The 12671-nt window shown below is 33.8% G+C and overlaps 1 protein-coding gene across 1 annotated transcript in view; it reads right to left on the bottom strand.

The window, feature by feature from the left end:
* AHCTF1 (AT-hook containing transcription factor 1) overlaps positions 1-12671 on the bottom strand; it is a 60007-nt gene that overhangs the window by 38660 nt on the left and 8676 nt on the right. The window contains exons 2-5 of the mRNA XM_074316326.1: positions 10771-10898; positions 7150-7403; positions 3686-3866; positions 1323-1530 (exon numbers count right to left, since the gene is read on the bottom strand). Of these exons, the coding sequence (XP_074172427.1) occupies positions 1323-1530; positions 3686-3866; positions 7150-7403; positions 10771-10891 (764 nt within the window). The 5' untranslated portion in view covers positions 10892-10898. The remainder of the gene's footprint in view (positions 1-1322; positions 1531-3685; positions 3867-7149; positions 7404-10770; positions 10899-12671) is intronic.

Raw genomic sequence — 12671 nt, forward strand, 5'->3', positions numbered from 1 at the left:
GGTATATACGTATGTGTGAACTAGTCCTTCCAGTAATATATTGACACCACTCTGTACTACTCCCCAGTAAGAGGTACCCTAGAGATAAAATAGTGCCAATACTACATTTTAGCTGCTTGGGTTTTAGAAAGTCAGTTTCCTCATTACTATGACAGAATGATTTAGAATCCAAAGAGTTCCCATAAACCTCTTAAAAAGCATAATTAGTGAAAAGATGATAGTGCTAGGAAAAAACACTGTAGAAGTCAGGTTTTCCAGGTACCCCCTTAGAAGAAATTCAAAGATAAGAGCGCGTAAACGGGTTTCAGCAAAGAGAGTTGAGATGGACTTCCCATAGGGAGCGACTAGCTACTGACCCTTCATCACTGGTACTTTGCAGAAAAATTTGACTCTGAGAAAGTGCAAGGATATTCAGAGTTTACCTAAGGGGCTTATAATACTCTAATATTATCAAACAAACCAACAGTAAGAATCGGCCTGGTTTGAGAGGAGGGACTCTTCTTGTTATTTTCCATGTCTCTTTTTCCTTCACTTTAAACTTGGCAAACACTTATTACTAAACTCAAACAAGTATGTACCAATTTGTTGGCGAGACTGAGTAGAAAGTTGGAAGAGTGACTATTTTGTTGACTCATCTGCAAGATAAATCACTGAAGATACAAATCTAATATACCATGAAAAAAATAAAGAAATATGACACCTTAATAGAGACAAATAGGAATCTACTTAAGTCTTAATAGAGATTAAATTAATAATCTAGAATGCCTATTTGCTACCTCCCTCAAAAACAGGGTTAATTCCTCAATAAAGGGTTAATTCCTCAGCAATTTTAACACCATAGATATTAATAAAAAGTATCAATGTAATTATAGTTAAGGGAAGGTTTTCACAGCATAAAAACTTCAAAACAGTATTTTATAAACTTTGATTTTTAAAAAGCCTTTATTTTTCTGTCAACTGAGTACTACTTCATATATATTGACACATATGGTTATGAAGAAAAGTATTTCTGAAAGAATTCATACTATACAAATATGTGGTTTATCTTTAGTCATGCTTTAGTAGCAAACTGAATGCAATAACTGAAATGCCTTCTAGAAATACACTAAACAATCAACCTAAATTCATGTGTTGTCATTCCTTATTATATCAAGTCATGATTTAATGCAATGAAAAATTATTCATACTCAGTCATTCATTCAATCATTAATCTATCCTACCCTTTTCTCCTCAAGCTAATTTTTAAATATTAATAATTGAGTACAAGTTATATTCAGAAAGAAACTACCAATATTCAAACAAGAGAAAAAAGTTATACTTACTCTCTTTTCATGCTTTTCATATTCCACAGTGCTAGATAGCCATCAGAAAAACCTACAGCAAGCTGATTTGTCCTGTTTATGTAACTAAGGGTTGAAACAGCTATTCCAGATGGGCTTATTAATTGGAAACACAGATGGCGCCCTTTTTCCATCACACTTTCTCTGATGTGTGGTACTTCAGCTGGGATGCCAGTGATGACTTCAAGGTCTTTAAAAAAAGAGGGGGGTGGGCATTAACAAACTAAGAACCACATAAAAGCAAATGTTTCACCCATTATTCAAGCCATAACTGAAGACTACTGGGGTCAATCAAAATAAGATTAGTGATAAAGTATGCTAAAGTATAAAAATAGCCACCCTTATGTAATTAAATGCTTAATTTTCAAAATACGTTATGTAGGGGTAGCTGCTTAGCTCAGTTAGACCATGGTGCTAATAACACCAAGGTTGCCGGTTCGATCCTAGCATGGGCCACTGTGAGCTGTGCTTTCCTTAAAAAAAAACCAAAACCAAAACAAAACAAAAAAAAACCTTATGTAATTAAAAAAAAAAAAAAAATCTTAGTATATATCAAATATCTAAAGTAGACTTTTTTAAATTTTTATTTAAAGTAGACTCTTTTAAAAAGAATTAAACAATTCCTTAACAATCATATATAAAGCTGATGGTTTCTTCATTCAAATTTAGAATTAACAACCTAAATATTCCCCTTGGAGAAATGCCTGGCTTTAGCTTTGGGGCAGAAAATATGTAAGATGAGCCAGACACATCTTGTGTCAGAACTCTAGGAAGCTGTCAAAATTTAAAGGGAATTTGTCAGACTACATGAAGGAGCTCTTATTAGCAAAAACAGAACATTTTAAGCATCAAAAAACAATAATGAAAATAAATGAATGAAACACATTAAGTATATAAAACCTCTATAGCAAAAAGGTGCTTTAGAGACAATCACAGCAATTTGATTATTAAACTATACCAAGGAATTAGTATTAATGTTGTTAGGAGTGGTAATGACATAATGATTCTGTAGTAAAAATAACCATTAATTGCTTTAAATTAATGAAGAGGGAAAGGGGGAAAAAGGAAATGAAAGAAAATAGGTGCACATAAGGTAAAACCTGAGAACTAATTGAATTTAGGCAATGGGTATGTGGGAATTCTTATCTTCTTTTATCTACTTGAAGATGTCAAAAATCTTCAATAACAAAGAAAAATTTTCAGGCCTGTATATTGATACAACTTCGTGAAAGGCAGATTCAATGCTATTATGTTATGAAGGGGAAAAAAATCGTATCACATTGTACCTGAACAGTTATCTTTCTGCTTCTGATTATTTTTTCAGAGAATAGTAAGTGATTAAATTTTGCCAAAATAAACAGTTCATACAATGGAATATTGTAAACTTATTCAAGAGAATAGGTAGTTTCCATATGTACTGATATGGCAGGATGTATAAGAAATACAATTAAGTTTGGAAAAATTGCAAAACAGTATTTATAGAAATTGATCCTCAATCAATTTCTGGTCCAATATAATGTTCACCACTGTAGCTTTAATCAGTTTTGTTATTTACTGACAATATCTATTCCTTAGTTGATCCATAATTGAGCAGATATGCAATATTACAGGACTGCTTTAAAAATCAAGAAGGTCCTCAAAGAGAAATGTTTCTTTCCTGAAACTTTGTAAGTAATACATACATTTTTAAAAAGTTTTTAAGTTAGCTCTCCCTATATAAGCCAATCAAATACGAGTCCCATAAATTAAAAAACAAAAAACTGAAAGCTCTTGATAAACAATAAATTTATAAACATAAGCATTAGTAGTATTAAATGGGAAAAATTGTCTTCACTTTTTTTTGAATTTGAGTAGCATTAGTTCTATTTTGGAATGTTATTTTATAAGGAAAAACTTTCAATTACTCTGCTATTTCCTAATAAATTACTTTATTTCTGTTTGGTTCTTACCATAGGAACATAACATGCCAAAACAGAAGGGCAGATCCTACACAGATGGGTAATTTCATATTGTCGGATAACGATCAAAATTTTATACCGTTAGCCCTTCTTCTGGCACTTACATAATAGATATTATGCAAATATATATCTGAAAACAAATAAATCAATATTCCTATCTCTTTCAAGGCCTACTTTAGTATATGAACACTTAATAAAATAGGCTAACATGCAAAAATATCCACAGTGCCCAAAACAATAAAGCAATAAACCCAAACAATAAAAGAAACAAAGAAACAGAAAGAAGTTTCTATGTAAAATTTTTGTACCATTTTTAAAAAGCAATCCCTTGCATCAGAATATTCAGGTGCTCAAGTTTTGGTTTCGAGCAGAGAATGACTAAACTACCTGATGCTTCTACTTCATTCTGACTGCACGACAAGTCATCCAGACACAGGTCAATAAGCAGGATCTGTCCAACATCAGTTACCACAGCCGCCACACCAAAAAGCCATCTCAGACTCGGGTGTAAATGCTGAGTGCTTGCACTGGCTCCTCCATGATTAATTATAGGTTCAACAGCTGTTACCTAGAAAGTAAAATATATGATTTGCTTCTTATACAAATGAGAAAATTAAAAACATAAATTTTAACATTAAAACAATTAAAAACATAAATTTTGAGGTTAAAGCAGGTTATTAGGTATAACAGATTTAAACATTTTCTAATATAAATCCTAAATCCATATTTGACACTTGTGAATCTGAATTACATAATAAAATTCGTCCAATATAGGAATTACAGCATTATTTCAATATATAAAAAATCATGCAGTTGGAATAATAATTGATGTTTATTGAGAGTTTAATGTAAGCCAGGCATTGTGCTAATTGGTTCATTTAATGTTAACAATAATCTTTTGATATTGGACTTTATGTAATTATTCTTGTTTAAAGATGAAATACCCAGAGGCTTAGAAAGTTTAGCTGAATTATTCAAGTCACATAATCATTAGGCACAAAACTCAAACCTAGATTTTTCTCACTTTAAAGCTCTTAACCAGCTACTCTGATTATATAGCCTCTTCCCTTAAGAAACAGTAAAAATAAATCATTCCAGAAAAATGTAGTTTATTCTTAAAAAAAAAAAAAAAAAAAAAAAAAGAGTCTTATTTATGTCTTAAAGCCTTAAGAGGTCTAACTAACATTTCTTTAAAAGGCTTATATTATAATGGACTTCACACAAAGCTTTAGCACTGACTGGATCAAACATTTAACAAGGATTGAAATTAGTTAATCATACTGTAGCTAGATTATACAGTTATTTTCCCCCTTCATCTCGAGTCAAATTTTAAATGTCTGTAACTAATAGTCCGTATTTTATTGTATATTTAGCTGTCCTTCTGTTTCCTATTAATTCACAAAAATTAAGTACGATATATAAGTATTTGGTGATTTCTACTATACTACTGAGATAAACGTTCTAAAAGAAAAGAAGAAATTTATGGTCAATGGTTTATGTATTAATATAAGATTAAAGTTTGTTTCAGGCTATGAATTTATTATCATAGACAAAAAGCTTGGCTTTTCTATGTTTCATTAGTACACAAAAACATTCCATAGTGATTCTAATTCTGAAAGCTGTAATTTCACGGATTGTTTTCCTTTTCTAAATTACAGTAATAATGTCTATAAATACTAAAGCATATTCTCAGTTTCCTCTGTGAGGGGTAATGAATGTCACAGCTTACATTCCTCATACTAACACTATGTGAAGTAAATGATAATGCTACCTTAATTTTAAAATAAGACAGTTAAAAGCAAACAAATTTAAGAGGATATATTGTGTCTTAGTCAAAAAACAACTAGTTAACTGAACTCCTTTTAAAGTGATCTATCACTACCCTCCCCATCTTTTTCTTCTCCTATATTCCCTCTTCCGTGTGATACCAGCCATCCACCCAAGTGGGCAATCAGAACACAGAGAAGTCCCTTCTCAAGTACTCTTACCTAACTGATCAACAAGTCCTGTCCATGGCACCTCCTGAATACATATTGAAGCTGTCCCCCCCCTCTCAGTTTCTACTGTCATTTCCTTGGTTTAGATCATCATTATTTATCTAACTACCTTAATCTAGCTTTTTACACTCTAAACCTAAAAAGTCTTCACCATGCAATTAAAGGCTTTTAATTGCAAACAAGGCCATTCACAATCTCAATCCTCACCATTTCTGGCTCCCACTTCCTACTCCCCCTGCCCCCCACAACTGTTCTAAATAAGCCTAGTTTTCCAAATGTTCCATACACTGTAACTTTTTACATGCCAGTCCCTTTGCCTGAAATGTGCAACCTTTTTGAGTAAAAATTATCCAGGTGTTTGCCAAATTAAAATGCTTCAACTTATGAAAGTACTTACTATACTTATGCTGTAATCTTGTTACCTGTCTTCTCCTACTAGACTACAAGCTTTTTGATAGCATGGACCAAGTTCAATTAAACAATTCTCAAACTCTAGCACATAGCTGGATTTATAGTAAGCACTCAATATATTGCTAAATTAATTCTGCCTTTAAAGTCATTGCCACTGGCGAGTACATATTAAGAGAGCAAGCTATAAATTACTTCAGATCCCCACATTAACCCACTGGGTCAGTTTCCTCAACTGTAAAAATATATTATTTTGTCATTAAGCTCCCTTTTAATTTTAAAATTCTATTCTAGAACTATATACATTTTATACATACATACATACATACATTTTTATGTATATCTAAGTGCATACTTTTTCATACCATATATAGAAAAAATCCTACTCTTCCATGATTTTATATTTGTGTGTGTGTGAACGTGCATATATGTATTTGTAAGTGTATACTTTTTCTCACCAAGCATGGAAGAACAGCAATAAACCTGCTGAAGAAACAACCGAATTCAAAGTACTTCTATATTTACTACTGGATAACATGTCTGGCATATGGAAGGCATACATATATTAGAATAGATAGTGATTACAAATGCATCTGCTATTTAAACATATTATTCAAATCTTAAACAATAATGAAGACATGTTTTCCATATTGCTCCAAGGCTATATAAGTTGACCCTTGAACAACGTGGGTTTGAACTGCATAGATCTGCTTATGTGTGGATTTTTTTCAATAAATACATACCGTATTGTAAATGTATTGTCTTCCTTAGGATTTTCTTAGTAACATTTTTTTCCTCTAGCTCACTTTATTGTAAGAATACAGTATGTAATACATAAAACACACAAAATATGTGTTAATCAACTGTTTGTATTATCGGTAAGGCTTTCATCAACAGTAAGCTGTTAGCAGTTAAACTTTTGAGAAGTCAAAAATTACATGCCCCCCAAAAAATTATCTGCAGATTTCCAAATGCACAGGGGTGGGAAGGGTGTCAGCACCCCCAACCCCCATATTGTTCAAGGGTCAATGATAGTCTCAAAGTAAAAGAGAAAAAACAGAGAAGAGAGAAAAATATGCCATAGCAATGAATAGTTTAATACTTTCAGCGTCCTCATAAAACACAACTAGAGGTAAGAACAAGATTCAGATGGTGCTTTTCATACAAAAGGATATTAGAATACAACATGTCATCACTATAATTTAGTTTGTAATTTTCTAACCAAGAATAAGAAAGTTATATTTCAAATTTTAAGTTCCTTTCATAATATAACATTTTTAACCTTTTTTACTTTGAACTTTTTAATGAAAAATAATACATTTCCATAAAAATGATCTAATTATAAGTGTATAGCTCAATGATTTTTCACAAAGTGAACACACTTGTATAACCAGTAGGGATTCAGTTTTGACAGCAGAATGTCCACTTATCTTAAGCAGTACCTACCCTTCCAGGAAGAACAACTGCTTTAACCACTCTTGATATACCAAGGTCATAAAGACAGAGAACGCTCCCTTCTGCTTCTTCCAATCCAATTAACAATCCAGTTCTCTTCTGCCAAGAGAATTCTTTCACAGCTAGGACTACAGGTGGCTGCCCATTCACTCCACTGAATCTATATGCTGACAACCGCTCTCCTGTTAGAGAGTTTACTACTTCAAGTTGTGGACCACAAGCCAAGCAAGCAAGTCCATTTTTCCCTGGAAGAAAAAAAAAGCAAAAATGTTGCTTATTTTAACATTGTATGTATACACAAAACTAAATAGCAGGTAGCTTTTACATATATACTATATAGCTCATTATATAAAACTTCACATATTATCTCCAAATTGAAATCTAACCATTTTATAAAACAGAGTGGTCCTCAAATTAGTCAAATAAGTTGAACAACTAATAATAAAGTGACCATTCCATAAAGGTACCTTGCTATGTGATTAAATACATTATCTCATTTACTCGTTGTCATACCTCAACACTGAGCTAAGGCAGCTAACCTTTCATACAGCTAAACAACTCACCCAAAGCCGCACAGCTACAAATACCATGTTTCCCCGAAAATAAGACCTAGACTGGCAGTCAGCTCTAACGCGTCTTTTGGAGCAAAAGGTAATATAAGACCCGGTCTTATTGTACTATAAGATCGGGTCTTAAATAATATAATGTAATATAATCAATACAATATAATATAAGTATAGTATAATATAATATTATATAATATAAAAATAAAATATAATAATACCGGGTCTTATATTAACTTTTGCTCCAAAAGACGCATTAGAGCTGATTGTTCCGCAAGGTCTTATTTTCGGGGAAACAGGGTATCAGAGCCAGAAGTGGATCTCAAATCTAACTCCAAAGCTTATACTTTAACTACATTATACCTTAAACTACACCTATACATATATATACACCCATATGTCATTATACCTTTAACTATACCTATACCCATGGGTGATATGGGAATTAGAAAATGTAACACATGGGGGGTGGGGGGTGGGCGATGAGGGTAAGGGGGATCAAATATATGGTGATGGAAGGAGAACTGACTCTGGGTGGTGAACAAACAATGGGATTTATAGATGATGTAATACAGAATTGTGCACCTGAAATCTATGTAATTTTACTAACAATTGTCACCCCAATAAATTAAAAAAAAAAAAGTAACATATGATTCTATCCCTGAAGAGTTCAAAAACTACCTGAGAAGACAAGGCATAACTAGCATAACAGTAAGAAATTTCAGAAGCTTTTTGGCCCCGTACTAGTTGTGTTTGGGTTTTAGTCCGCATGCAATGTAAAGTAATTGGAGGGTATCAAGCAGGACAGTGACAATCTGATTTATGTTTTTAAATGTCACTCCAGCTGCTAAGCAGAGAATGGACAATAAGGGGAAAGCACAGAGGAGACGTAGGGAGATGACACTTAAGCTTGGTGGCCATTAATAGGGAAAAGTGGATTGACTCGAGATTCATCTTAGAGGCAGAACTCAAAGGATCTGTTTGCTGATGAACGACATACAGGGAGGTGAGTAAAACAGAAAAATCAAAAAGAGACCCTGAATTTTCCCTTGAGGAGTAGATGGATGGTGGTTTAACTTTTACTATTAAATTTGTGATGTCTCTCACACATCTAAGTAGACAGCTGAATATGAGATTATAGCTGAGAGAAGGCTATATAAAGAAACAGCATGGCACAGTGGGTACCCAGAATGCATGGGTTCAAAGCTCATTTTTGTAACTTGCTATCTGTGTAACTAAGATGAAATTACCTATTTGATTCTCAGATACAACAGTGACTACTGAAAAAAGTCTAATACTTATCCAATGAAAAATTGTTACTGCGCCTGGCATATACGGTAAGTTACTACTTTATTACTATTTTTTTTTTTAAGATTTTTTTTTTTAATCGGGGAAGGGGAACAGGACTTTATTGGGGAACAGTGTTTACTTCCAGGATTTTTTCCAAGTTAAGTTGCTATCCTTTCAATCGTAATTGTAGAGGGCGCAGTTCAGCTCCAGATCCAGTTGCCGTTGTTAGTTGCCCACCATCCCTTGAGGGAGTCGAACAAGCAACCTTGTGGTTGAGAGGATGTGCTCCAACAAACTGAGCCATCTGGGAGCTCAGTGGCAGCTCAGCTCAAGGTGCCGTGTTCAATCTTAGCTGCAGGGGCCTTGCAGGAGTCGAACTGGCAACCTTGTGGTTGAGAGCCCACTGGCCTATGTGGGAATCAAACTGGCAGCCTTCGGAGTTAGGAGCACGGAGCTCTAACCACTTGAGCCACCACGCCGGCCCCACTACTTTTAATATTCAAGAGAATAACACTGTAAATAGATAAATGACTGATATATATATACGTATATATATATGTTTTGCTATCTTTCTGCTAGTATGGATGGCTGTAAAATTCACTTTCGGGAAAATCTTCTGCAACATCTTTCACTAGACTGAAAACCATAATCAAACGGCTTCTTTGGTATGGTTTTCTACTGTATTATATAATTTAAACTATATATTGAGATCTTGTTCAGATTAATGGAATTAAAGAGGTAAGACTTTCTGAATATTTTGTATTGCCCAAGGCCCTAATGTCAGAATTTTTCTACTCGTAAGACTGTTTAGGTTCTAATCCAAACTGACCAAAACTTACTGATTATAAAGAAAAACCAGCTGTGTATGATTTCTACTTTCTAAATGTACTCAATACTAAAATATATAAAACATATGGTATTTTTAATAAGGAAAAATGAACTATACCTCTCAAAGAGTCAGTGAAAATGTGTTCTAAAGTGTATGTATATGTGTATATATATATGTGTCTGTGTGTGTGTGTATATATATATATATATATATATATGTGTACACACACACACACACAATGCCAAAAAATGTATACATATTTTAAGAAAAGGAACTGTATTAAAATTGTAATACTCAATATATACCAACAACAAAAGATGAATACAAGTCACAATTGACTTCTGTAGTTACAAGAGGTGCTCCAAGTGGTTCCCATCAGCGTCCAGACACTTCTGATTATGGCGAACTGCTGCTTGAGCAACGTTGACCAAAGTGTCCGCTTGTACTGCTGCACATGCTGTGTCAATTTCTTTCTGCACTACCCCAGTGTAGCCGGTGTTCTACGGTACACCGCGTCCTTTAAGGTCCCCATAGGTAGAAGTCAACGGGTGTTAAGTCAGGAGAACGTTCTCGAATTTCAAATACCACTTTAAAATGGTGTTACATTCCTCAAACGACATCCATGCTTCCACCATTTTCTTTGTCCTGCCTGTCGCATGGTGACACTAGCATTCATTTGATTAACGCCATCTTTTGAGCGAACATCATACTACACATTGCTACCATAATTCAATTCAACTTTGAAAAGTAATACATAGATAACAGCTCTTAAAATGTGTATACATTCTTTTGGCACCCCCAGGATATACATATGACCACTCTAACCAGGTTCTGCGTTATTTCCCATTCACATTAAAGAAATTGCAATAGATGTTATTATTTACCTTACAAATCAATCAAATTAGTAAATTTCCAGCAACATGATTTTACCTGCAGCAAACTTTCCACGAAGCACAGACTCTATTGATATTTCGTCTTCTCCGAGGGCTTCCACAGTTACCTCTGGGAACTGCAGGAGACCACTAGTCACTTGGGCTGTTAAGTCGTGCATACTTCCCCTGAAAATATTTTTAAAAGACAACATTATTATGATAGATTTCTACTATAGTGAACTTGATTATCTCTAACCAGAAGAAAAAAAGAAAAAGCCACCACGTAAAAATAAACTAAAATCTGATTATAAAAAATACATATTATGTGCTTCTGGACCGGAGATATTTTCTCCTAGGAAAACATTTTCCAAACAGCCTTAGGAAAGTTTCACTAAACTAGATATTGTAAGGATATACATGATTACCTAGATTCTTTGAAAACTGGTTCGATGCAGTTAATCTTACTGCCTCACAAACTCTCAAACAACAGTTCCACTTCACAAACAAACAAAAAAATGATATAGTGTAGAAAAATTATTGCTACAGTAAAAAGGGAGAAAGTCCATGAAAAATGTCCAAATCCACAGCAACCTCAGGAATTAAGTGTGGCACAAATCTTTAACTAGGTAGAAGAAAATCTAAAATTACCTTTCATTTCCAACATATAGAAGACTAGACTCCCTGAATGACCCTCTCATTATAATCAATTAAAAATGATTGTTAAAACATAAATGTATTTTTTTGAATGATACTGAGTTGGCAAAGCCAAAAGTGAAGAAACAGCAGGAATTTAGACAAACGGGCTTGGGCCCTGAGGGCTAGTGAACAAATCCAGTCCTGGTGACCCTGATCTTGTTTTCAGTACTCTGAAGTCTCCAGAGACAGAAGATAAAGCTTAGTACTAACAGAGCCAATGAAAGCTAAGAAGAGCCTCCCCACCCCACCAACCCACTGAACTCCACAAGGCTGTGTCATCAGCATAAAGGTAGATGAGAGAAAAACCCACTGTGCAGGAAAGGGAGCAGTAAAGCTGCCTGTTTTGACCTTGGCTGTAAGACTCTACTCGAAAAAAGAAAATTTTCCTTCACACAAAATGAATGGCTGGAATCTAAACTATGTTACCTGAAAATACTCAGGTGAAGAATTAATTAGTAAGTATTCTCAAGTTGGTAATGCTCTAAGCAACCCACAGAAACCACCATATATTCTTGGGAATCTCAGAGTTCTAAAAGATGGAAGTTCAAAGAAAATGAGCTCAGTCAAAATAACAAAATGTAACAAGGATATCATGATCAACAGACAGCAGAATCAGTCTATCAAAGACTTCAGATATCGAAATGATCAGAAAATAGAAAACAAGATTTAGCTTGCTAATGAGGAAGAAACTTTAAAAATTAAAATGAAAAATGGTCAAGCAGATTTGAAAAAATAGAACTTCTATACTGAAAAATGAAATAAGTAAAATTTAGAACTCAATGGGAAATAATGGGGCCATGAGAACATTGCAGCTACATGCAACATTATGGGCAAAGTTCAGAATATAATATTAAACAATAAAAGTAGCAAAAAATACATGTAGAACGATTACATTTATATAAAGCTAAAAAGACTAAAATTAAACAAAATATTGCCTAAAGATACAAACATATGTAGCAAAACCATGAACAAAACAAGGAAATAATGAACACAAAATTCCCAATAGTAGTTACCTTTGAGGAGGGAAAAGGGATTAGAATGGAAAAGAATACACACAGGATTCCGGTAACGGTAAAGTTCTTCTAAACTTTGGTGGTGAGTACATAGGTATTCACTGCATCATGATTCTTTATAACTTACAAATATTCTTTTGTGCCCACTCAACAAATAACAGACAACAGAGGGAGAAGACCTAACATGTTTATTCAGAATACCCCCCCAAATGTAACACTAACAGGAAGAGAGGCAATATTCTAAAAGATT

This window comes from Rhinolophus sinicus, linkage group LG12 (genome assembly GCF_036562045.2).
Source record: "Rhinolophus sinicus isolate RSC01 linkage group LG12, ASM3656204v1, whole genome shotgun sequence".
Taxonomy (NCBI): Eukaryota; Metazoa; Chordata; class Mammalia; order Chiroptera; family Rhinolophidae; genus Rhinolophus; species Rhinolophus sinicus.